Source organism: Loxodonta africana, chromosome 2 (assembly GCF_030014295.1).
Source record: "Loxodonta africana isolate mLoxAfr1 chromosome 2, mLoxAfr1.hap2, whole genome shotgun sequence".
Taxonomy (NCBI): Eukaryota; Metazoa; Chordata; class Mammalia; order Proboscidea; family Elephantidae; genus Loxodonta; species Loxodonta africana.
Window position 1 is genome coordinate 165891786 of NC_087343.1, and position 24500 is coordinate 165916285.

General features: G+C 48.4%; 1 protein-coding gene across 7 annotated transcripts in view; it reads right to left on the reverse strand.

The window, feature by feature from the left end:
• Positions 1-469: 469 nt before the first annotated feature.
• TNIP1 (TNFAIP3 interacting protein 1) overlaps positions 470-24500 on the reverse strand; it is a 62746-nt gene continuing 38715 nt past the window's right edge. For 6 of the 7 annotated variants that reach the window (XM_064278443.1, XM_064278438.1, XM_064278425.1 and 3 more), the window contains 10 exons: positions 19664-19753; positions 17683-17748; positions 17331-17462; positions 14392-14520; positions 9609-9740; positions 8577-8702; positions 8034-8099; positions 7353-7544; positions 6046-6136; positions 470-1251 (listed from right to left, as the gene is read on the reverse strand). In XM_064278443.1, the coding sequence (XP_064134513.1) occupies positions 1217-1251; positions 6046-6136; positions 7353-7544; positions 8034-8099; positions 8577-8702; positions 9609-9740; positions 14392-14520; positions 17331-17462; positions 17683-17748; positions 19664-19753 (1059 nt within the window). In that variant the 3' untranslated portion in view covers positions 470-1216. The remainder of the gene's footprint in view (positions 1252-6045; positions 6137-7352; positions 7545-8033; positions 8100-8576; positions 8703-9608; positions 9741-14391; positions 14521-17330; positions 17463-17682; positions 17749-19663; positions 19754-24500) is intronic. The other variant, XM_064278435.1, reaches the window with a different exon arrangement.

A 24500-nucleotide genomic window follows, 5' to 3' on the forward strand; every position in this document is an offset into this window, starting at 1 on the left:
GGGCAGGGGCAAGAGGGAGGCAAAGAAATGAAGGGTGTGGTTTAGGGTTTCTCCCTAGACCTACTCACCTTCTCAGCATTTGGAGTTTATAAAACTGGTTCATATCTACTCTCATTCCCTCCCACCATTCTCCAAGGAGGCTGGGGTGGGTGGGAGGTGCTCCATTTGACAGATGAGGAAACTAAGGCACACAGAAGGCCCAGACCTTGCCCAGAGTCACCTAATGAGTGAGAAGCAGGGCTGGAACTTAAACCCAGGCCCCTGACTCACAGCCTTTCCACTGCCCTGGATGCCCCACCCTCATTTGGTGGCTGTGAGCAGAGCCCAAGGGGCTGTCAGTTTAAAGTAATGGTGACCTTCTCCAGGGAGTGGGGGGAGTGGAACACAGAGGAAGAGGGCCTGAAAATGGCACTTGGGCTGTCTGGGAGGGGAATATTATTTAGGGCATAAAAGAACACCAGTCATGGAATACAGACCTTCAACTTGTATTTATGTTCAAGAAAAACGTGCAAACAGCCACCCAGGGATGGACAGCCACCCCAATCTGGGCCCCCGGGCGCCACAAGCCTCCAGCTGCGGGGCCTAGGGCTGAACGTCAGGGCCTGGCAACTTCAGGCTGTAGCCTCGGCGGATGTGGCTGGGGTGACCTTCATCCCAGGCTGTGGGTGGCACTGGCAGAGGCGACTGTGGGTGGAGGTGTAGAGGGCCCCGGCATCAAAACATCCTGTTATTCTCTTCTGCTCCTGGAGGCAGATCGCTCTTCCCGCAGCTCCTCACAGAGGGGAAGGGATGGGTGCAGGGCAACACCCTGCTATGACTTGAAGCAAAAATGAAACACACACATGAACTGAAGTGGCACCTGGAGGGGCCAGAAGCACTTGGGAGAAAGTTTTGAAAGGATGGGGTCGTGTCTGCACCCCACTCTTGAAACTGACTCTCCTGGAGGTGTTGGCAAAGGATGGCAGGTCACAGCCAGATGAGGCCTCCTCTCTCCACATGGAGGTGGGGTAGGGAGTTCTTCCAAAGGTCACTCCAAAAGCAGGGCCCAAACGGAGCCCTCCGGGTGGAGCCTCCCGAGTCTGTAAACTGACCCCCACTCCAGCTGCCCGTCCAGCTGAGGCTCTGTTCGCATGGAGCCCATCGTCTCTAGTTTTTTGGTGATCTGAGGTCAGCTGGCTCTGCAAGACGAGGGTGGAGCCAAGGATACACTCTGGTCTCACTGAGGGCCCTCTCGATCGCTTTTTGTGGATTCTACATAAAAAAAAATTTTGAGGACTTGAAGATTATGTGGTGCATAGGCTTCAAAATCTTATATGGACACCAATACAGTAACAGTACAAATAACAGAGTTTATTGCCTCCAGGTGGACATAAAGCACTGATTTACAGCCCTGCGGAGTGGGCATATTATTATCCCTTTATACAGGAGGCAACTGGGGCTCGGAGAGGTTTAGAAAAATGAGAGGGCCCAAACTCACACATCTTGGAAGTGATGGAGCCAGGATTTGAACACTGTCAGTCTGGCTCCAGAATCTAGAAGTAGAGCAGTTCTGGGGGAAGGGGGCAGAGATGGGGACCTAGAGCCCTGTGCACTTGGCCACTGTGATGGTTAATTTTACGTGTCCATTTGGCTAGGCTATAGTTCTCAGCTGTTTGGCCCAACACTAGTCAACTGCTGTTTCATAATATAATTGTAATATAATCACCTTCCATAATCTAATGCAATCAATCAATCAACGAAAAAGGCAGTTTCCCTAGGGTATGGTCTGCCTTCAGAATATAAATAAATATTTTGGCAGAACTTTTCTCTGTACTTTTCCCATCTCCTGCTCTACGGATCTTGGAACACAAGCCTGCAGGAGTCTCCAGCCTGCCATCTAAGCTATGGCTCTTAGACTTACCAGTCCCCTACAACTGTGTGAGCCAATTCATTGAAGTAAATCTATAGCTACATACACACACATACATACACGTATCACTGGTTCTGTTTCTCTAGAGAGCTCTAAGATAGCCATACTCTGCCCCTCACCAAACCAGCTTCCCAGAGGTTCCAAAGAACCTCTATGCTGTGTGAGGGAACTATTAGAAATATGACTATCATTCAAATTTACACACCAACCATTAAGTCAAAGGTGAAGACACTGAAGAGTTTTTACCAACTTCTGCAATCCGAAATTGATCAAACATACAATCAAGATGCACTGATGATTACTGATTGGAATGCAAAAATTGGAAACAAAGAAGGATTGGTAGTTGGAAAATGTGGCCTTAGTGATAGAAATGACACTGGAGACCACATGATAGAATTTTGCAAGACCAACAACTTCTTCACTGCAAATACCTTTTTCAAGAACATAAAGAGCAACTATATACACAGACTTTGCCAGATGGAACACACAGGAATCAAATAGACCACAATACACGGAAAGGGACGATGTGCAGCTCAGTATCATCAGTCAGAACGAGGCCAGGGGCCGAATGCGGAACAGACCATCAATTGCTCATATGCAAGTTCAAGTTGAAACCGGAGAAAATCAGAACAAGTCCAGGAGAGCCAAAGCGCTACTTTGAGTATATCCCGCCTGAATTTAGACACCATCTCAAGAATAGATTTGACACACTGAACACTAATGACCAAAGACCAGATGGGTTGTGGGATGACATCAAGGATATCACACATGAAAAAAGCAAAATGTCATTTAAAAAGACTGGAAAGAAAGAAAAGACCAAAATGGATGTCAGAAGAGATTCTGAAACTTGCTCTTGAACACAGAGCAGCTAAAGGGAATGAAAAAAATGAAGTAAAAGAACTGAACGGAAGATTTCAAAGGACAGCTTGGGAAGACAAAGTATTATAATTAAATGTTCAAAGACCAGGAGTTAGAAAACCAAAAGGGAACACCACACTCAGCATTTTTGAAGCTGAAAGAACTGATGAAAAATAAGCCTCGAGTTGTGGTAGTGAAAGATTCTATGGGCAAAATGCTGAACAACGCAGGAAGCATCAAAAGAAGATGGAAGGAATACAGAGTCACTGTACCAAAAAGAGGAAACCCTGGTGGTCTAGTGGCTAAGAGTTTGGCTGCTTACCAAAAGGTCAGCAGATCGAATCCACCAGGTGCTCCTTGGAAACCCTATTGGGCAGTTCTACTCTGTCCTATAGGGTTGCTATGAGTCAGAATTGACTCAACGGAAATAGGTTTGGTTTTGGTAATAAAAAGAATTGGTCAACATTCAACCATTCCAGGGAGAAGCATATCATCAAGAACCGATAGTACTAAAGGAAAATGTCCAAGCTGCACTGAAGGCATTGGCAAAAAACAAGGCTACGGGAATTGACGGAATACCAATTTAGATGTTTCAACAAATGGATGCAACACTGGAAGCAAGCACTTCATCTGTGCCAAGAGATTCGGAAGACAGTCACCTGACCAACCAACTGGAAGAGATCCACGTTTGTGCCCAATCCAAAGAAAGGCGATCCAACAGAAAGCAGACATTATCAAACAATATCATTAATATCACACGCAAGTAAAATTTTGCTGAAGATAATTCAAAAGCGGTTGCAGTGCTACATGGACAGGGAAATTCCAGAAATTCAAGCTGGATTCAGAAAATGACAGAGTGAGGGATATCATTGCTGATGTCTGACAGATCCCGGCTGAAAGCAGAGAATACCAGAAAGATGTTTACCTGTGTTTTATTGACTATGCAGAGGCGTTTGACTGTGTGGATCATAATAAATTATGACCAACATTTCGAAGAAGGGGAATTCAGCACACTTAATTGTTGTGCTCATGTGGAACCTGTACACAGACCAAGAGGCAGTCATTCAAACAGAGCAAGGGGATACTGTGTGATTTAAAATCAGGAAAGGTATTTATCAGGGTTATACTCTTTCACCATACTTACTCAACCTGAATACTGAGCAAATAAGGCAAGAAACTGGATTATATGAAGAAGAATGGGGCATCAGGATTGGAGGAAGACTCATTAACAACCTGCAATATGCATATGACACAACCTTGCTTGCTAAAAGGGAAGAGGATTTGAAGCACTTACGAGTGAAGATCAAAGAGTACAGCCTTCAGTATGGATTGTACCTCAACATAATGAAAACAAAAATCCTCACAATTGGACCAATAAACATCATCATGATAAACAGAGAAAATACTGAAGGTGTCAAGGACTTCATTTAACTTGGATCTACAATCAGTGTCCATGTAAGCAGCAGTTAAGAAATCAAATGACGTATTGCATTGGGCAAATCTGCTGCAAAAGACCTCTCTGAAGTGTTCAAAAGCAAAAATGTCACTTTGAGGACTAAGGTGCACCTGACCCAAGCCATGGTATTTTCAATCGCCTTACATGCATGTGAAAGCTGGACAGTGAACAAGAAGACCAAAGAAGAAACGATGCCTTTGAAGTCTGGTATTGGCAAAGAATACTGAATATACCATGGACTGCCAGAAAAATGAACAAGTCTGTCTTTGAAGAAGTACAGCCACAAAGCTCCTTACAATCGAGAATGGCGAGACTTCTCACTTAAGACATGTTATCAGGAGGGATCAGTCCCCAAAGAAGGACATCATGCTTGGTAAAGTACAGGGTCAGCAAAAAAGAAGAAGACCCTCAATGAGATGGACTGACACGATGGCTGCAACAAGGGGCTCATACATAGCAATGATTTCGAGGATGGTAGAGGACGGAGCAGTGTTTTATTCTGTTGTACACAGAGTTGCTATGAGTCAGAAATGACTCAACGGCACCTAACAACAACAGCAATTCACTGGTTCTGTTTCTCTAGAGACCTCTAAGACAACTGCCCTCTGCCCCTCATCAAAGCAGCTTCCCAGGGGTTCCACAGAACCTCTAGGCTATGTGGGGAAGTATTAGAAAATGGCAGACCAGGCTGAACCCTCCTTCCAATCTCACTAAATCCTCCAAACCACACTCCCTCCTAGTTGTCCTGTAGCCACTGCCTACACAGTTCCTGTAGAGTGGCACTTGCTAACTCTTGGCAGCGCTGACTCCATTTCTGCACAGACATGACTCTCAGAAAGTTGCTCTTCCTGCTGAGATAGACTTAGTCTCCCTGTAGCTCCCACCCACTAGTTGTGCTTCTGCTTCCAGAAGCCCCACAGGCAAGGCAGTGCCTTCTGCCCACCAGAGCCTTTCAGAGAGTGAAGGCAGTGCGCAAGGGCCCAGGGTCTTCTCTTGACTAGAGAACACAGCCCCAGTCCCTAAAACTTCTATGGCAGACAGTGCAGTGAGAGGGAGCTTTTCACAATGCCAGTCTGGTCATGCCACCTTGCTTTAAGACCTTCCAAGGGCTCTACGTCATTCTTAGGAGAAGACCAACCCCTTCCCTGCCCTATAAGGCCCTGCATGGCCTGGCCCCTCTTTCCTTCCTCGCCTTCTTCTCTGCTCCAACCACACTGGCCTTCTCTCAGGTCCTCAGGTCGGCCACCTTCCTTCACTCCCTCCCACCAAGGCCTTTGCACTTGTCATGTCCTCTGAAAACATGCCTCCACCCCTACCTCTTCACCTAGTTCATGCCGCTGGTTCTGTCAGTCTCAGCTCAAGCGTCACTTCCTCCCGGAAGCTTTCCCAGCCCCAGTCTAGATCAGGTCCCTTTGTTATCTGCTTTCATACAAACCTGCTCTTCCTCCCTCAGAGCACTTGCCGGAGTGTGATCACATGTTCGTTTGCGTGACTTTTTAATTCACCTCTTTCCTCCTCACTAGACAGTCATCTCCACAGGGTAGGGATCGTATCTGTTTCTGCTCTCTTCTGGCATCCCTAGCACCTAGCACAGGGCCTAGCATTCGGACAATCAGCTATGATGAAAAAATGAATATATAGTTCGAATCCCCTCATCCCACAGTCACCATCACTCTTCTTTCAACAGGATTTTGGAAAGCTAAGCCTCCTCTCCATCAAGATCATAAGGTAACAACATCATTCCCGAACGGGGGCAACCCTGACAGAAGTTCTCTCTCCAGGGTGTGTGGGGACCACCCAGTACTCGGGGGAGCGAGCTCACCTGGCTCCACAGGCCTGGCTGCAGGCGTGTCCATCACTTGGGAACTCTGATTCCGCATCCCTCCACGAGGTGAACGCCAGGTGTACTCTGGCTGGAACAAAGTTGATGCTTAGAAATCAATAATTATACTGGCAATCACAATAGCAGCTACCATGCAAAAAATGATATTAAATAGATATTAGCAAGTATAATTTCCACCACCTGTCTGTTGTACTGTGGGGGCCTGCATGTCGCTATGATGCTGCACCAATATGGGTCACTCAGTGGTGGACAGGTTTCAGTGGAGCTTTCAGACTATGACAGACTAGGAAGAAAAGCCTGGTGATCTACTTCCAAAAATTAGCCAATGAAAACCTTATGGATCACAACAGAATATTGTCTGATACGGCACTGGAAGATGAGCCCCCTAAATTAGTAGGCGCTCAACATATACAGAGGCTGCAACAACGGACTCAAGCATACCAATAATCTTGAAAACGGCACAGGACCAGATGGCATTTCATTCTGTTATACATGTGGTCATCATCCTTACAACAACCCAGGTTATCATCCCCATTTTATAGGTTAGGAAACTGAGGCTCAGAGGGGTTAATTAACTTGCCGATGGTCATCTGGTTAGTCAAGTAGCAAAGCCTGGATTTGAATCCAGGTCTCTATAACCCCAGAGCCAGTCACTTAAGCACCACATTATCGTCCAGTATAAAGAACAGTTATACAGGGAGAATGAAGAAAGGGGGGCAGATAGGTGGCTGCTGTGCTCGTCCAGGTGAGAGCGGGTGAATACCTGAGTTGGGGCTGTGGCAAGGGGCTGGAGAAGGGGCAGGCAACAGCAGCTCTTTGGAAAAAGATCACAAGAAAGGAAAAGAGAAGGGAAGTGAAGGAAGGGGGAAAGAAAGAGGAGAGGAAGGAAGGGGAAAAGGGAGTGGGGACAGAGAGCAAAAAAGAAAAGGAATAAGAGAGAAAGAATGGTGAGGCTCTCTAGTACCTGGTTACGTGTGGAGGTTATAAGAAAAACTCAAACCCAAGCTGGTATCCCTGACCTGGGAGGTTGGAGGGACCCCTCCTTTCTGTCCTGCTCTGTACTCAGCCTTTTCTGTCCCTCACCAGTAATCCTGGCCGGCTCTGGCCTGGAGAACGCTCACCCGGGATGGCAGGCCAGAACTGAGCCCTGGCTGCTGGTCTGCACACCAGCGCTCCTCAGGAAGGCACTGAGAATGCAGTTTCCGACCTCTCACGTGCCCTTCCCCTCTGGAAAGTGCCAGGGGGTGGCTTTTGTGCGTCCTGGAGTGAAGGAGGCAGAGACTCACCAGGTGGAAGAAGCGAGAGTTGGGAAGTGGGGGTGGGTGCTCCATGGCCACGGGGGGCGGAGGGTAACGGATCTGGGACCACTCTTCATAGCCGTGGTGTGGTACCATGGCTGGCATGGGTGGGTAGGCGTAGGGGTAGGCCCCGCACAGGTGCTCCGGGTGGGGCTCCATGTGGTAGCGCTCTCCCGAGGACTGCAAAAAAGGCCAATGTCTAACTCCAGCTTGCAACAGATTGCACAGGCCATCCCTGGAGACACCCATGTCATCCCCCTCTATTTAGAATCTCAACACTTTGAAGGCTGATACCTGGACACAGAAGGCTAGGTACACAGTAAGTGGGCACAGAAGCCTGGTACGTGAGGACAGAAGGCTCGTACACAGGCCCAGGAGGCTGGGTACATGGGTAGGGAAGGCTGGTACATGGGTATGGAAAGTGGGATACATGAGCACAGAAGGCTGGTCCATGGGCATGGGAGGTTGGCACACAGGCAAAGAATATCAATGATGACAGCACTCACTCTGTGCTAAGTACTGTTCTAAGTACCATACCTGTACTCACGACTCATTAGTCGGTGGCACAGAGTGTGGGACAGCTGAGCACACACTATCTCTCTGAGCACACACTGTAGCTCTCTGAAGAAGGTAAGATGAGGCAGTGCTGCTTCCTCCCTCAAGCCTCACCTTTGCTTTTCTCTTCTGCTGTTTGAGGGCTTCTTTCGCCTTTTCCTCATCTTTGAATGCTTTTATCTGAGAGAAGGAGGGAGAAGACTGTTGGCAAAGGTGGTGCCTGGCAGGGCCTAGCATGAGAGGTTGGTCAGCCCCAGGCAAGGCCCAGCTGTTGGCTGCAGGTGAGCTCTGCTCATCTTGGGTGATCTGCCTACACGGCAAGAGGGCCCAGGTAAGCCTTGCTGCTGTCGGTGCTTCAGTACCTAGCGTCTTTTAGTTTCATCGTGGGAGAGAGTGGTTAGATTAGGGAAAACTTCTAAATTGCTCTTTGAAGACATCAACATGGATTATGGAGCTAGAAGGTATCTTGAACCAGTGGAGTTAAATCTCGTCATGGTACAAAAGGTCAGACAATGGAAGGGTCTGCCAAGATCACACAGAACTCTGGCAGCAGAGCTGGGAAAGGACCCAGTGAGTGAGTATCCCAGCCTTGCCAGGGACCACGCCCTCCCCATGAGGACAGGGCGACTGCCCTTTCCTGCATCCAGTGGGTCTCACCTGGGCATTCGACAGGGTGACCTGGGCCTGTAGTTTCTCCACCTGCTTCTTCAGCTCTTCCTTCTCCTCATTCATGCGCTCTCGATCACTGCGCTCCCTCTGGAAGTCCTCCTCAAAGATCTTCACCTGGAGGGAGTGGAGAGGGTGGGCGTGAAGGCTCAGACCCACTCAGGCCCAGAACCCGTGCGTCCTGCGGGGGCGCCCAGACATCGGGCTGGTTTCACCAGGTCTCGGGGTGATTGTGGAAAGTGGAATGGGTGTACCTCCAGCGCCCATCCCCAACTTCAGTAAGTGCAGTTCTGCATTACTCTGTTTTATATTCTGGCCTTTGAAGTAGGACTTTATTTGAATAAAGAATTCATGACTGAAAAAGAAAGGCTGAGAGCCATCCACCAATCCAGCCCTCTCATTCTGCTCAGAGAGACAGGCAGACAGAGGTCAACAGGACCGAGTGTGGGTGGGAGACTGGAGCTCAGGTCTCCTGGCTCTGGGAGCAGACTGCAGGGGTGTCCGGGCAGAAGGGCTGGAGTAAGCCCGCCTCTGCGTGCACCGCACTGCCCGAGCCTGTCGGTCCCAGCCTCCTGCAACCAGTGTGATGCTGGCTGGTGAGAGACGACTTAGGAGGCGTTAAACAGGGCTCCCACTGGGGTGATGGAAAGGTTTGGGAACTAGACCAAGGCTGGCAGCTGCACCACCTCTACTGCCAATGCACCAAATGCCACTGAACTGCTCACTTTTAAAAGCTGATTTTATGTTAGGTGGATTCCACCTTCATTAAAAAAAAAATACTAGGTAAATAACAGCACGGGTGGGGCATCAAGATGACCAAATCGTGAAAGTCGTAGAGCAATGACATAAGTCGGGGATACATTTCCAGAAAGGAGAAACCCACAACCAGGCAGAGGTCCTGGCTGATGGCCAGCAACGGTCTACTAATTCCAACTTTCATGTGACTCCCAGCCCCATCCTGGCCCTCAGGAACGCTCCAGCTCCCATCAGGCCCTTCTACCTGACCTCCTCCCCCAGGCTCACCTGCTGTTTCAGCAATTCGTTCTGCGTGATCAGCTCCTGCTTCCTTAGGAGGACCCCCGCTCCTTCTGGGCTCCCAAATGCTGCTGGTGGAGATGATGGAGCAGTCTGGAGGCTCAGGACTTCCTCCAGCGCCTAAAATCGGGGAGAGAGGGGACAGGACCATTAGCAGAAGCCCCAGGAAGTCGGGTCCCATTGGAGTGGTCATCCTCATGGACCCCCTCCTGATACTAATCATAATAATAATCACTCCCCACCACTACTTCTGAATAAGTGTTGTCCTATTTATTAACACTCTAACACAACATGTCATTGGATCCTCTCCACAACCCTCTGAAGACAAGACTATAATTACCATCCCCATCGTACAGATGTGAAAACTGGGGCTCAGAGACCTGAAATGACTAGTCCAAGAACACACAGCTATTAAGTGCCAAAGACAAGATTCAAATCCAGAGGATGCTCTTAACCACCAGGCTACCCGGGGGGGCTCTCATGTAGAAGGGAGAGTCTCCCCTTCCTTAAACAGCTGTGGCTCAATTCTTAGCACTTGCAGCTAGAAAGAATAAGCCCTCATTTGGGAAGGCCCTGACCTAAGATTCTTCAAATTCCTTTGGATTCTTCAGCTTCAGTGACCCATTCTACTCAACCAACATTTCCATCCTCAACTCTTGTGTAGCCAGATTATAAACAAACAAAAAAAACCAAACCCATTGCCAGAGAGTCGATTCAGACTCATAGCGACTCTACAGGACAGAGCAGACCTGCCCCACAGGGTTTCTAAGACCGTAAATCTTTACAGAAGCAGACTGCCACATCTTTCTCCCACTGATCAGCTGGCAAATTCAAACCACTGACCTTTTAGTTAGCAGCCAAGTGCTTAACCACTGTACCACCAGGGATTCAGTAAGATTACACTTGGTATTAATTTCTACTTATTTATTATTTTACCTTTCTAATTCTAATAATTGGTTGAAACACAATAACTTTTTTTTTTTTTTTAAAGGAAAAGTACCCTTAATCTACCAGGCAAACAAAATCTTGTCCTTCTTGCTAGCAGTTTACTCACATCTTCTGAGAGGTTTCTATTAACTGTTGTTTTCTCCTTCGACACTGTTAACACGTTACTTTGGAATGCCCCTCAAGACTTTCACAACAGGTCACCCTTCATCACTGTCTTAGTTATCCAGTGCTGCTACAGCAGAAATAACACAAGTGGTTAGCTTTAACAGAAATTTATTTTCTCACAGTTTAGGAGGCTAGAAGTCCAAGTTCTAGGGGAAGGCTTTCTCTTTCTGTCAGCTCTGGAGGGAGGTCCTCGTCTGTTCAGCTTCTGTTTCAAAGCCAGGTCTCCATGCGGCTTTGTATCAATCTTCCCCATCTCTGCTTCTTGGCTTGCTTGTTAAATCTCTTTTATATCTCAAAAGAGACTGACTCCAGATACCAAACCAAACCGAAACCAAACGCAGTGCCGTCAAGTCGATTCTGAGTCATAACAACCCTCTAGGACAGAGTAGAACTGCCCCAAAGAGTTTCCAAGGAGTGCCGGGTAGATTCGACCTTCCAACCCTTTGGTCGGCAGCCATAGCACTTAAACCACTACGCCACCAGGGTTTCCACTACAGATGCACCCTACACTAATTCTGCTTTATCAACATAACAAAGACAAAACCCTCCCAAATGGAAATAAAACCACAGGCACAGAGGTTAGGATTTACAACACATATTTTTGGGGTGTACAATTCAATCCATAACATTCTATCCTTTGGTCCCCCAAAATCCATGTACTTCCCACATACAAAACACATTCACCCCATTACATCATCCCAAAAGTCTTAAATCAACTCCAGGTCCAAAATCTCATCTTCTGAATCATCAGAATAAAACATGGGTGAGACTTTAGGCATACTCCGTCCTGGGGCAAAATTCCTCTTCATCTGTGAACCTGTGAAATCTAGACTACAAGTTGTCTTTTCCAAAAACACAATGGTTGAACAGGCACAAGGAAGACATTTCCATTACGAATGAGAGAAGCCCAGCAGAACAATCTACGTTAGCTCTCAAGGCTTCTAAATAATCTTCTGCTCTTTGGAACCATCTGGGCAATGGTCCCGCTCTCCAGACTCTAGGTGTTGGCCATGCCCTCTGGATTCTGGGCAGAGGTCTCCTGGCTCTGGGCTTCAGCTTTGGCTTCCAGGCCCTCTGGGATGGCAACTTTGCTCCCTCAGTCTTGGGTGACCCATTCTCCTAGTCCATCTGAGTGGCGGCCCCACCCCCTTGGCCCCAGCAGGCCCTGTTCTTCTGCCCCTTGGGCATGGCAGCCCCACACCCTCAGCTTTGGGCAGCGGCCCCATTCTCCTGACACACCTTAACAGCAATCCCATACTCCGAAAACTGAGTTGGCAAAGATCTGACTCTTTGAAACCTAGGACACTGTGGCCTCATCCTTCGAGATCCAGGAGACTATGGCCCCACTCATTGAATCCAAGAAGGCTCTGCTTCCTATACCCCTTCCAACAGTTCTGCTGATCTCTGAGCTGCTCTAGTGATGGTCCTTTTCTTTTCTCAGAGGACAACCGATGTAGCTCCTTTGGCAGGTTTCCTGCTTATAGAATTCCATGAGGCAGACAGTTTCCTTTTGTCCTGTCTCTGACTCCTTCAGTCTAAGCTGATGGGTTTTCTGCTGTGGTAGTTGGTTAGATCCATCAGTCACAGGCTTAATCTCTTGAACAAAAGATCGTGTAGCCACATCCTTGGTGAAAATTCTAGAGCACATGTCCTTAGTTTGTAGGACAGAATTTTCCAATCTTTAAGTTCTGTTTTCATTTTACACAGCTCATTTTTAAGTCCATCTCTTTCCTCTTCCATTTTACTATAATCAGCAAGGAGAAACCATGTGGCCACTTTAAGATACTGCTTAGAAATCTCCTCAGCTAAATATCCAAGTTCATCACTTACAAGTTCTACCTTCTAACAAACATTTGGACATAATTCAGCCAAGTTCTTTGCCACTGCATAAAGGGGAAGGCTTTCTCTCTCTGTCAGCTCTGAAGGAAGGTCCTTGATTCTTCTGAGCTTTTGCTCCCAGGCGATCTTCATGTGGCTTGGCATCTCTCTTCCCCCATCTCTGCTTGCTTGCTTGTCCTAATCTGCTCTTTTTATACCTTGTAAGAGACTGACTCAAAACACACCCTACGCTAATCCTGTTTCATTACCATCACAAGGACAACCAATTCCCAAATGGGATTATAGCCACAAGCATAGAGGTTAGGGTTTACAACACATATTTTGCGGGGACACAATTCAACCCATAATAATCGCCATCTGGACTTTCACCCTCTGGTCAGTAGGGACTTGGGTTGCCATGTGTCAGCACTGCACGCATGCCTAAAATGGGGCAGGGCACAGAGCCCCACAGACAGAGGCTGGCGGACTGCCTGCTGCTCTGGAACCAACCATAGGGAGGCTCAAGAGACCCTTCTCAGCTTGGACCCCTTGGCCCCCCCTTGGCTTCCCCAGCAATGAAGGAAACTGCTGAACCCAGAGTGAAGTCAAGATGGTCTGAGGGAAAGTTATGGCTCCACTTCATTTTCCTACTCTGCCCATTTTTTAGATAAGACTGAGGAATGGCAGGGACTTGCCTGAGGGCACAAGCAAAGCGGGCCACCTGGCTCACAGCAGTCATAGTATCTCTGTCCCCAACAGCAACTCCAGTAATACGTGGAAGGCAGGGATCCTGCCATGGTCATCTCTACGGTCAGTGCCATGTAAAATATTCTGCCTAGATCTAGGGCTCCAACCCCCCTAGCATATGATAGATCATTTTTCCCTCTCAGAGAACAGGCCATAAGAGTTCCAGACTCAGCATAATCAATGCTTGTAAAACAATACACTAAACAGAGAGGGTTATTTACTCCCAGTAGGGCTGAGACCAGTGAACACCAAACTCTCTTCAGAGCCCATGTGACCAGTGCCAGGTGGCAGAGAGGAAGAGAAAACAGACAGGACAAACGGAAAAACTGCTCCACAAACTTAGTAACTCCTCCATGCCTTCAGAGAACACTCCCTTTCAAAGCTCCCTCCTGTAGCGTGTTCTCTTTAGCCCCTGTGCTGGAAGCCAGGCAGCGCTGGAGTGATTCCACCCAGGGTTCAGATGGCAAAACTAAGTCTCAGAGAGGTTAAGGTGGCCAGGCCGGGGCTAGAACCAAAACCCATCCCTGACCCAACCCACAGGCTCAGACCAAAGGGTTTCTGCCTTACCCAGCCTCTACCCCGGGGTGCCCTGTCTCCCTGGATCCCACAAGGGCAGGAACCCTAGGGCCTGTGCTCAACCACTCCCTTCAGCAAGGGTTTGCTGGACATCAGCTTGGTGCCAGGCACTGCAGACACATGCTGGTGAAGAGGAGCACCGGCCCACCATGGCACAGGAAGGCAGACAAGTAAGTCCATAACAACCAGATAATATGAGCAGGGGTGTGGGAGGAGAAGGTCCTGGTGCTTTACGAGTATGTGACAAGGGACCTGGATGAGAGTCAGGGACAGTCTCCTCAGGACGTGATGTGAAAGCTAAACCTGAATTATCAAGCAGGGGTGAGGCAAGTGAAGTATAAGGGGCAGAGTGGCACTGTTAGAGGACACAGTGTAGGCAAAGGCCTGGAGGTCATAGCCAGCACAGCCTCACCCGAGGGGCTTGAACTGAGTGGGTAGAAGGAGGCAGCAGCAGAAGGGGCTGGAGCTGTGGGACTGCGCTAAGACCCTCCACAGGGACCAGGGCCACGCTGCTCACCTTGTTGAGCCGCTGGATCTCCTTTTCTTGGTACTCCCTTTGCCGAGTGAGGGGGCTCAGCTGGTCCTGCAAGTACTTGACCTTCTGGCGCAGCTCCTTGGCCTCCGTTGTCAGCTTCTCCTTGTCGGCCTGCAGGGAAGACAGGGGTAAGGCAGGGGGCTTCTCCAGGAGGCCTGCACTACGTGCCTTGCCCCTAGTTCACACATACCTTCCCTCTCACTCCTCATCCAGCAGCCATCCTGCTGGTCACGTGCCAAGTGCCATGCCAGGCAGATGGGGTCAGAGGGACAATGCCCCTATGGTCCCAACCCTCGAGGAAGAAGGCTCGGTTGAGTAAAAGGCCCTGGATTCTAACACTAGCTCTGCCACCAACTCAGAGACCTTGGGCACCATTACAGCCCACTAATGTTTCAGCTCTATCATCCCTCCGCCATAGGTAAGAGGTTCTTACATTGGTCCCAGGTGGGTGCAGGGGGTCTGTGTGCCCCAAAACGGAATGCAAAATTTTGTTTGCGTGCAGTTTTCTACGAAGAAAAGCCATAGGCTTCATTAGCTTCTCACAGGGGCCTGTGACCCACAGGAAGCTAGGAACCACTTGATAATCTCTAAAGGAACATTCAGCTCTTAGAGTTTCTGAGTATAGAAATTCCACTTACAGGAACAAACATAAATGTAAGGCAGAAAGTGTTCCTTCTCAGAGAATGAGGCAGGATTAGTGTAGGGTGTTATCTTGAGTCCATCTCTTCTGAGATATAAAAGAGATTAAACAAGCAAGCTAAGAAGCAGAGATGGAGGAAGCCTGATGCAAAGCCACATGGAGATCTCCAAGGAACCAGGAAACAAGCTGAAGTGACAACAACCTTCCCCCAGAGCTGACAGAGAGAAAACGCCTTCCCCTAGAGCCAGTGCCCTGAATTCAGACTTCTAGCCTCCTAAACTGTGAGAAAAGTTGCTTGATAAAGCCATCCACTTGTGGTATTTCTGTTACAACAGCACTAGATCCCTAAGACAAGTGGTAACTCTGTAACAGTAGCTATATCTGGGAAAGGCCCGGAGTTGGGGGTGAAAAGTGGTCCAGGGATACTTCCATTTTATCTGTACCGTTTAAACATTTTACAACTAAGTATTCATACAAGGGGGGCATCAGGAGGAAAACTCTCGCCTTCCGTTCGGGAGACCCAGGTTTGACTCCTGGCCAACGCACCTCATGCGCAGCCACCTGTCAGTGGAGGTGTGTGTGCTGCTATGATGCTGAGCAGGTTTTAGTGGCACTTTCAGACTAAGGTGGACTAGGAAGAAAGGCCTTGCGACCTACTTCTGAAAATCAGCCAGAGGAAACCCTCTGAGATTACAATTGTCTGATTCCACTGTGCATGGGGTCACCATGACCCAACAGCCGCTAATAACAACAACATTCATATAAGATGGATTAGGAAATAGGCCACAGGGGTTAGTTTTCATTCCGGAAGTACTATTTCTCCTCTGTGTGACCTTACTCAATACTCTACAATCAGGTTGGTGATCTATTTCCAGCAAGGAATTGCTGACGGCAGCCTTGGTCAGGACCTGCTGGAGTTATCTGGACTCCACGCCTAAGAGGCGCCAGGATTAAGCATGGCCTCTAGCCCTGTGTGTCCCACCTTACCCCCTGAGCGATAGCGCAGAGCTGTGAGATACCAGGGATTTGTCTCACCCACTGATGTGTGCGAGGGGAGGGGCGAACGAGCCAGGCCGTCTGGCTCCGAGTCACAAGATGTGCCCATGCACTCAGGGGAAGAGACAGAAGCATCCTCCCTCACACACACCCTTCTTTAAGGCGAGGGGGTGGTCACAGAGGCAGGCTCAGGCCGCACAGATAAGGCCGGTATCACATGCTGATGGGAGGGGACTCTGAAATGGAATGTGTGTGTGGAATGTCCCTTCTTAAGTTCAACAGAAGTCCATGCCCAGCTCCCGTGATGGAGAAAGGATCCAGACAAATACAATCACCCGAGTCCAGAAACCCGTTGCCACAGAGCTGCTTCCGACTCATAGTGACCTCCTCGAGGCGCAGTGGTTAGGAGTTAACCAAAAGTTGGCAGTTGGAATCCACCAGCCACTCCTTGGGAACCCTATGGGGCATTTCCACTCTGTCCTGTATAGTATCACTATGAGTCAAAATCAGCTAGATGGCAACGGGTTAATTTTGTTTTTTTGAGAGTCTAGAGCCAAATGGCCATTCTTCTTTAAGCTGCCCTAGGGTCCCGAAGGGCCCTGACTAGTGTCAGCCACACACACTGCAGACTCACCACCATTTCCTCAGGGCACCTGCGCCTGTCCCCCAGGCTGAGTTTGGTCCCCCTTCATGCCCTCTGATCCCTGTGACTTTTCCTTTGTGGCACTTACCACATTGTCACTAACTTATTTGCTTATGTAATTAGTTGCTTAGCATCTTTTTCCCCCACAAGGGTACGACTGGGCTGCTCATCACTGAATCTCTGGGGCACGCTCTAAGGAATAATGACCAGGTAAATGAATGCATGAAGCTTTGTCTAATGTGCTAGCCCCCCTCACAAGCAGCCCCTGCTACCTTAAACACTTAGCAGCACCCATCCCCACCAAGTGCAAGAGAGTGGACCTGACTGGACCTCCTTCACATTTTGTGCTTCCCCAAAAGGTTCCCCTGACTAGAAGATTTTAACTGAGCAAAAAGTTTCTCTATACGAAAACAGGAAAGTCTGAAAAGCAATACCTAATCCAACTTCCTAAATTTCCAGATGGGAAACTGAGGCACAGAAAAGAAAATGTTTTTGCCTATGGTCACACTGCCCTTCAGCACCAGAGCCAGAGCTAGAACCCCCAGGCCTCCTCACTCCCTGGCCCTCGCTTGCTCACTCCACTAAGCTCCCCACGAATGGTTTGCCAGAGCAGACACTGCAGGGACTGGCAGTCACACTTGCCTCCTCCATTTCAATCTTGGACTTGGCCAGGAGGAGCTTGCGGTCAAAGTCGCGCTGTTTCTGCTCACGCTCAGCCTCCAGGTCAGTCACCTGCTTCTGCAGATCGGTCAGCTTCTGGCGCAGCTCAGTGATCTGGGTGCAGAGGTGGTGGGGGGGGCCGGGGGGGTGTGAGGGCAGAGGTGCAGGATGCACCGGGACACAGGCAAGGCTCTGCCCCATTGGGCCCTCCAACACTGCCAGCTCCAAGGCTTGGAGCTGCTGCCGGGAAGCAGCAAGATGGAGGCTGAAGGCCCTGAGAACTGAGCCAGGGACCATTTCAGCCTGAAGTCAGTCCTGTCGGCCCCTGCCTTACCTTCTGCTCATACTGCTGCTTCATGGACCGGAAATGCTGGTCCCATTGCTTGTTCACTTCAAGCAGCTGTGGAGAGAGACTGGGGTAAGCAGGAGACAAACAGAGAAAGAACAAAAAGAGCTATCGCCCCCTGTCCCCCCACCCCCTCCCACACACACCAGTTCCCTGAGAGCGTACACAAATGGTGGCTACAGACACTGTGTCTCAAACCCTCACTTCTCAAACCCATCCTCCCTCAGCGCAATTCGCCTTTATCAACTGCCTCTTTCTACCCTTGCCAGGGAGCAAGACTAACGCTAAGACACGGAAACAGCATAAAATTAAGGTGTACAATTATGGAACACACACTTCTTGGGAAGGCAATTTTGGGACTATGCATTAAAATTCATACATCAAAATGTTTTCATTTTCTTTAACCCGATAATTCCACTCTGAAGATTTTGACTGACAGAAACACTTGCACAAGCGTGCAAAAAAGATATGTATCCACAAGGCTGATCAACTTAGCAGTGTTTGTACTACAGACAAATCTTGAGGAGGTACCGTATGGTATAGATATGAATAGATGCCCTCAAAGATATAGTTAAGAAAAAAAAAAAGGAAAAATGCAATCTGTGTAGATTTTAACCGACAGAAACATTTCCACAAGTGTGCAAAAAACATATGTACCCACAAGGCTGATCAACTTAGCAGTGTTTGTACTACAGACAAATCTAGGGGCCAACCTAAGTATATGCAATAGATTAAATAAACTATAGTATAAAATTACAGTGTAAATTTCAGTATAAACATTGTAAAATTATTAAGAAGAATAAGGCATCCGATATATTTCCTCAGTTCTAAGATGACACTAATTATCTGCCATACTCTAGATATAACAATAGCTTCTCAAAAGACAAAGACAACCCTACGTTATTAAATAAATAAAACAATGGGAAAAAGAGCATCCCAATTTTTAAAAGCATTAAGATATGATAAAAAGTATTCAGAATTGAGGAAGTATTATAGATACGAATAGATGCCCCCAAAGATAAAGTAAAAAAAAAAAAAAAGAAAAGAAAAATGCAATCTGTAGCAGTGCATGTAGGATACAATCTTATTTTTCTGCTTATTATACATCAGAAAGTATACGGGAAAAAATCTGAGGAATACGCAATGAACTGCTACCACCTGTGGTTATCTCTAGGAGGTAAAAGTCCCTAATCTTCTCATAACGAGCATTATATTATTTTTATAATCAGAAAACAAACTCATAGTAACGCCAAAGAGGAATTCTAAAATGGATATGTACATAAATAAAAGAATGATGGCAGCCTGGCTTTCAAATGGGCTACAGGTCCAGGAAGGGCAGAGGCTCAGGGTCTGGAGGAGGACGTAGCTTCCTGGAGAAAAGGAAATAGAGAGGACAGGCCGAGCGGGTGTGCGCTCCACTCCAGTGTAAACAAACAAATGCCCATCAAAAGGGAAGTGGGCTTGCACCTCAGGTCTGGAAAGACTGGACAGCACTGGGGTGGTGGGTGGGGAGAAATATGCATGGGATCCAAGGGAGTAACCTGAACTTACGGAGACTTAGTTGGCTGGAAGCACTCCCACAAAAGGGCTTTGGATCCCCTCCTTGGGGGTGGGGTTGGGAGACAGCCCCTCTCAGACCCAGCTGTAAGGCAGCAGGTGAACCCTTGGCTCCGCATCCCTGATGCCGAGACCTGCCTAACTTATAACAACCTCTCTCTACCATCCAGGGTTTATCATGGGAGTCTTCTGGACATTCCCCAAACACTGCCTCCTCAGGGTGGCGTGGGATCAAGATAGGACAGCCCAGGGCAAGGCAGCAAATCATTTCCTTGGGCAGATGTTTCAGCGGTCACCATGGCAACTCACCACAGTGACCTGGGGCCAGCCAGAGCTAGGAGGTGAGGGAGGGCCTTTGTTCTGCTGATCCCAGAGAGAAGGGTCTTCCCTCAACTCCCTCCCGGCCACCTACCTCAGCGCGCTGCTGCTCCAGCATCTTCACTTTCTTCTCAGCTGCGCCCAAGACACCCACTTCTGGTACCTTGCCTGCTGTCACACCAGCCTAGGAGAAACATGGAAGGGCCTTTATCAAAGCCTCAAAATAAAAATCCTCTCACTAACTCAGTGTTCTTCTAAGGCCCCATCCCTCCGTCTCCCATCTCCCTGCTACTTCCGCCCCCAAGATGCGGCTACATATCCCAGCCATGACTAAGTTCCCCTTCCATGAGTCCATCAAGGTAATCAACCCCCATCCCTGGCCCACAGCCACTGGTGTACCCTCTACCATCCCCTCGTCTTCCCACAACCACTTCTTTCCCTGCTTCTGCTCCATCTCTGTGGTACAGTAGATCACTTTTAAATAGCTTTTCTTGCCACGGTCTTGTAACCCTTCTACCAAGTGATTGGGTGGGACTATGCAAATAAGGTGCTTATAGCCCACCAAGAGGCTTGGACAGCTTGCTAATAATGTAAATAAGGTGCATGGCACCCTTGTGGGAGTGGGGCCATGCAAATAAGATGTATGGAACCCCAACAAGGGTCTGCTCAGTTTTCCACCCCATTAGGCTTAAATGAGCCATCCCAGAGGCAGAGAGGAGGAGACCTCACTACCACAAAGAAAGAAGAGCTAGGAGCAGAGTACATCCTTTGGACCCAGGATTCCTGCGCTGAGAACCTCCTAGACCCAGGAGACAGAGAGAGAGCTGTAACACTGGAGGCAGTGCAAGATGTCGATAAGCAGCAGCAGATTAATGGACGCAGCAGAACCAGGAGACTGGCTCAAGATGGCACAGTGGGCTTCCTGGCCCACAGCAAGAGAGCTGAGCACCTTCAGACAAGAGACTTACTGGCGGAGCAGGGTGCCTCAGGGTACGGAGCGAGAAAGCGAAGCCCCTTTGGGCCAAGGCTTACTGGCAGAGTGGGGCGCCTCTGGGCACTTACCGGTGGGAGTGAGGGGAGTAGAAAAATCACCCTTAGAACCACATGGTAACAACTGCTATGGGTGAAATCCACTCATGGATGCTAAACTTAGTGAATCGACATTGATGGAAATTTAGGATATTTTTGTAGTCTCAGTTTCTTCCCCCCAGAAATTATTAATCAAAAACGGAAAAATAGTAACTTTACTGTGAAGAAACCTGACAGAAGCCACCTTAACCAAGTGACACGGTTAGCCAATACCAGTAATACAACCTATCAACACCATATACCCCTAATATGATATCCTGGGAAGGGCACAATGTCACTCCTGTAACATTCCTGCCAAAAATGTATAACCTCTGTCATGGATTGAACTGTGTCCCCCAAATATGTATCAACCTGCTTAGGCCATGATTCCCATTGTTGTTTGGTTGTCCTCCATCTTGTGGTTTTCCTATGTATTATAAATCATAATTTCTGCCTGTGGTTAAAGAAGATTAGAGTGGGATGTAACACTCTTGCTCAGGTCACATCCCTGATCCAACGTAAAGGGAGTTTCCCTGGGGTGTGGCCTGCACCACCGTTTATCTTACAAGAGATAAAAGGAAAGAGAAGCAAGCAGAAAATGGGGACCTCATACCACCAAGACAGCAGTCCCGGTTCTGCTGCCTCCGTTATTCTGTTTCTGCCTTAGTTATTCCGCTGCTGCTTCTCGACATCTTATTCCGCTGCTGCTTCTCGACGTCTTGCACTGTCTCCAGTGTTACAGCTCTCTCTCTCTCTCTCTGTCTCCTGGGTCTAGGAGGTTCTCAGTGTAGGGATCCTGGGTCTAAAGGACATACTCCACTCCTAGCTCTTCTTTTTTGGTTGTAGTGAGGTCCCCTCCTGTCCACCTCTGGGATGCTCATTTGAAGAGTGTATCCTTTAGACCTGGGTTCCTGCGCAGAGAAGCTCCTAGTCCAGGGGAAGACTGATAAGAAGCCCAACAGAGAGAGAAGCCTTCTACTGGAGTTGATGCCCTGAATTTGGACTTTTAGCCTACTTTACTGTGAGGAAATAAATTTCTCTTTGTTAAAGCCATCCCCTCGTGGTATTTCCCTTTCCATTATAGCAGCACTAAATGATAAGACAACCTCCATCCCAAATTGAGGAACATCCTACAAAATAACTGGCCAGTACAACTCAAAAGTATCAAGGTCACGAAAGATAAGGAGAGGCTGGGGAACTCTACCACAGGTTGGAGAAGAGACTAAGAAGACCTAGTAACTAAATATAGTGTGGAATTCTGGATTGTGTCCTGGTATGAAAAAAAAAAAAGAGCGAAAAACTGACGAAGTTTAGTTAACAGTATTGTACTAATGTTCATTTCCTAGTTCTGAAAAATGTTGTTGTTAGGTGCCACCGAGTTGATTCCAACTCATAGCAACCCTATGTACGACAGAATAAAACACTACCCGGCCCTGCGCTATCCTCACAATCACTGCTATATTTGAGCCTATTGCTGGAGCCGCTGTGTCAATTCATCTCATTGAGGGTCTTCCTCTTTTTTCACTGACCCTCTATTTTACCAGGCATGATGCCCTTCTCCAGGAACTGGTCCTTCCTGATAACATGTTCAAAGCATGTGAGATGAAGTCTCACCACCCTCACTTCCACAGAGCACTCTGGCTGTATTTCTTTCAAGACAGATTCGTTCGTTCTTTTGGCAGTCCATGGTACATTCAGTATTCTTCGCCAATACCATCATTCAAAAGCATCTATTCTTCTTCGGTCTTCCTTATTCATTGTCCAGCTTTTGCATGCCTATGAGATGACTTAAAACTAGTTTTGAAAACTAGTTTGTATAAAATGTTAACATGAGACGCTAGGTAAAGGGTATATGGGAATTCTCTGGACTACTTGTGTAACTCCTCTAGAAGTCTAAAATTATCTCAAAATAAAAAGTTTTATAAAAAAGACAGAAAGTGCCGAGCAAACAGCAGAACAAGGCCAGGGGTCCAGAAATTGAGTGCTGGCTCTACCTCCAAGCCCCTGTGTGGTGTAGGCCAAGACCAAGCCCTCTCTGGGCCTCGTACAATGAGAAGATCAAACAGAAGATGGTCTCTGAAAACCCCACCTGGACCTCTGATATCCTATGTTCCCCTGAGCACTGGCTTGGAGTCTACAGTCTGACTCCAGTTTGTCCTGGGGCCACTGCCCACGTTCTCTCTATTCCCTCACCTGCCTTCCAAGTTCCCCTCTACACTTCCCTGCTGCTTGGGCAGAACATGTAGGTAGAATTTGTGAAGCTCCAGTGCCCCCTATGGGCTAAGGTCTAGAAGTACACCATAATACCAAGAATGGGGGACTGGGCTGGGGAAGGCTTCCACGTGTGATCACCTCCTTTGAGAAAGGTGAGAGCCGGGCCTGACCCTTGAAACCTGCTGCCTCCTGGACAGGAGCTCTGTTCAGCCGTGGGCATCAATGGGGTACTGGGGAAAGGAGAGCCGGGGGGCTGCTGAGCTCCTGGGTGGTGTACCCTTAACCTCCATAAAGAAGAGAAGAGTCAGTGTGGAGGAGTAAAGGCAGTGCAAAGAGCTCTGTCTGCCAGCACCAGGTCTGCCGTTAAAAGCAACAGTTAGTGCTCACTGTTTACCACATGCTGGGAGCTAAGCCCACTTTACACGCATCACATCACTGAATCCTCACAACAATGCTTTTAGGTAAGATTTATTTCCACTTTGCAGAGAAGGAAACTACGGCCCAGAGAGCTTATGTGACTTGTCCAAGGTCGCCACACTGGTAAATGGTGGAACTGATTCCAGGGCACACACTTCCCTGCTCTGTGTAACACGCCTCCTATGTTCCCGGGGTAGATGGGCAAGTCGTTTCCACTCTCTGATAGGAGGTAGGAGCGCCTCGCTTTTGTGGGAGTCAGAGGAGGTGAGCTGACGTTAAAGGACCCTGGATGAGCACAGAGGCCTGCCCAGAGAATGCCACACCCGAGCAACTCAGAACACGACAGGGATCAGCAAAGTCCACAGTCATGAGAGGGCAGACAGGCAGGGTTCAATGTGAGGGCTCAAGGGCCGAAGAGGCCTGTGAGCTGGGGTTCAGGAGGACTGGGGTGAGCCCACTCTGGCCAGATACCAAAGTGTTCCCTGGCCACCTCCCATGTGTGCCTGAGAGCATGAACCTTGATTACATGATGTCACCTGCCTGTTTCAAACCTACTTCCAGAGCTATGAAATGGAATAATAGTCCCAGCCCTGCCCATGTGACACAGAGTTGGGGCCCAAATAAGATACTGAATTTCCAAGTCCTCAGTAAACTGCATTGCCACAAAGCAATAAGGAATTAAGTTATTGAGAAAATTACTACCATTACATAGGTACCAGTTTCTTGAGAGACACTGAGCCCTGCTATGCAGATGCTGCATCTCATTAAAGGGGAAAGACATGTTTGAAGGAGCTGAGATTCAGCTCGGAGCAAAGAAAAAGGAAAAAACAGGGAAGGAACACAGAGTCAGGCTCCTGCTTGGGGACTGAGTATGAGCCAGGGCTGGGACAGGAGGTAGGGAAAAGGGGGACGAGGGCCATGCTGGTGTTGGCTTGGCCGTTTCCCTCTGCATTTCAGAGGCTCCAGGGTGCAGTAAGAGGGCTGGGTGATGAGTGGTTGTAATCACAGGTGCTACGCAGATCCCCTACGGCACTTCCTCAAGCTACCACCCTAACCCTGCCGGAAACACCTGAGATGGTGAACTTAATCTTGGAAGTCACGCTTTAAGAGAGACCTCGATGAACTGGAATGTGTTCAGGGAATGTGCCAAGACAGAGCAAAGGATGCTATGCTACCTTCTCTGAGCAATGGCTGAAGGAACTGGAGCTGTTCAGTCTAGAGAAGAGGAGGCT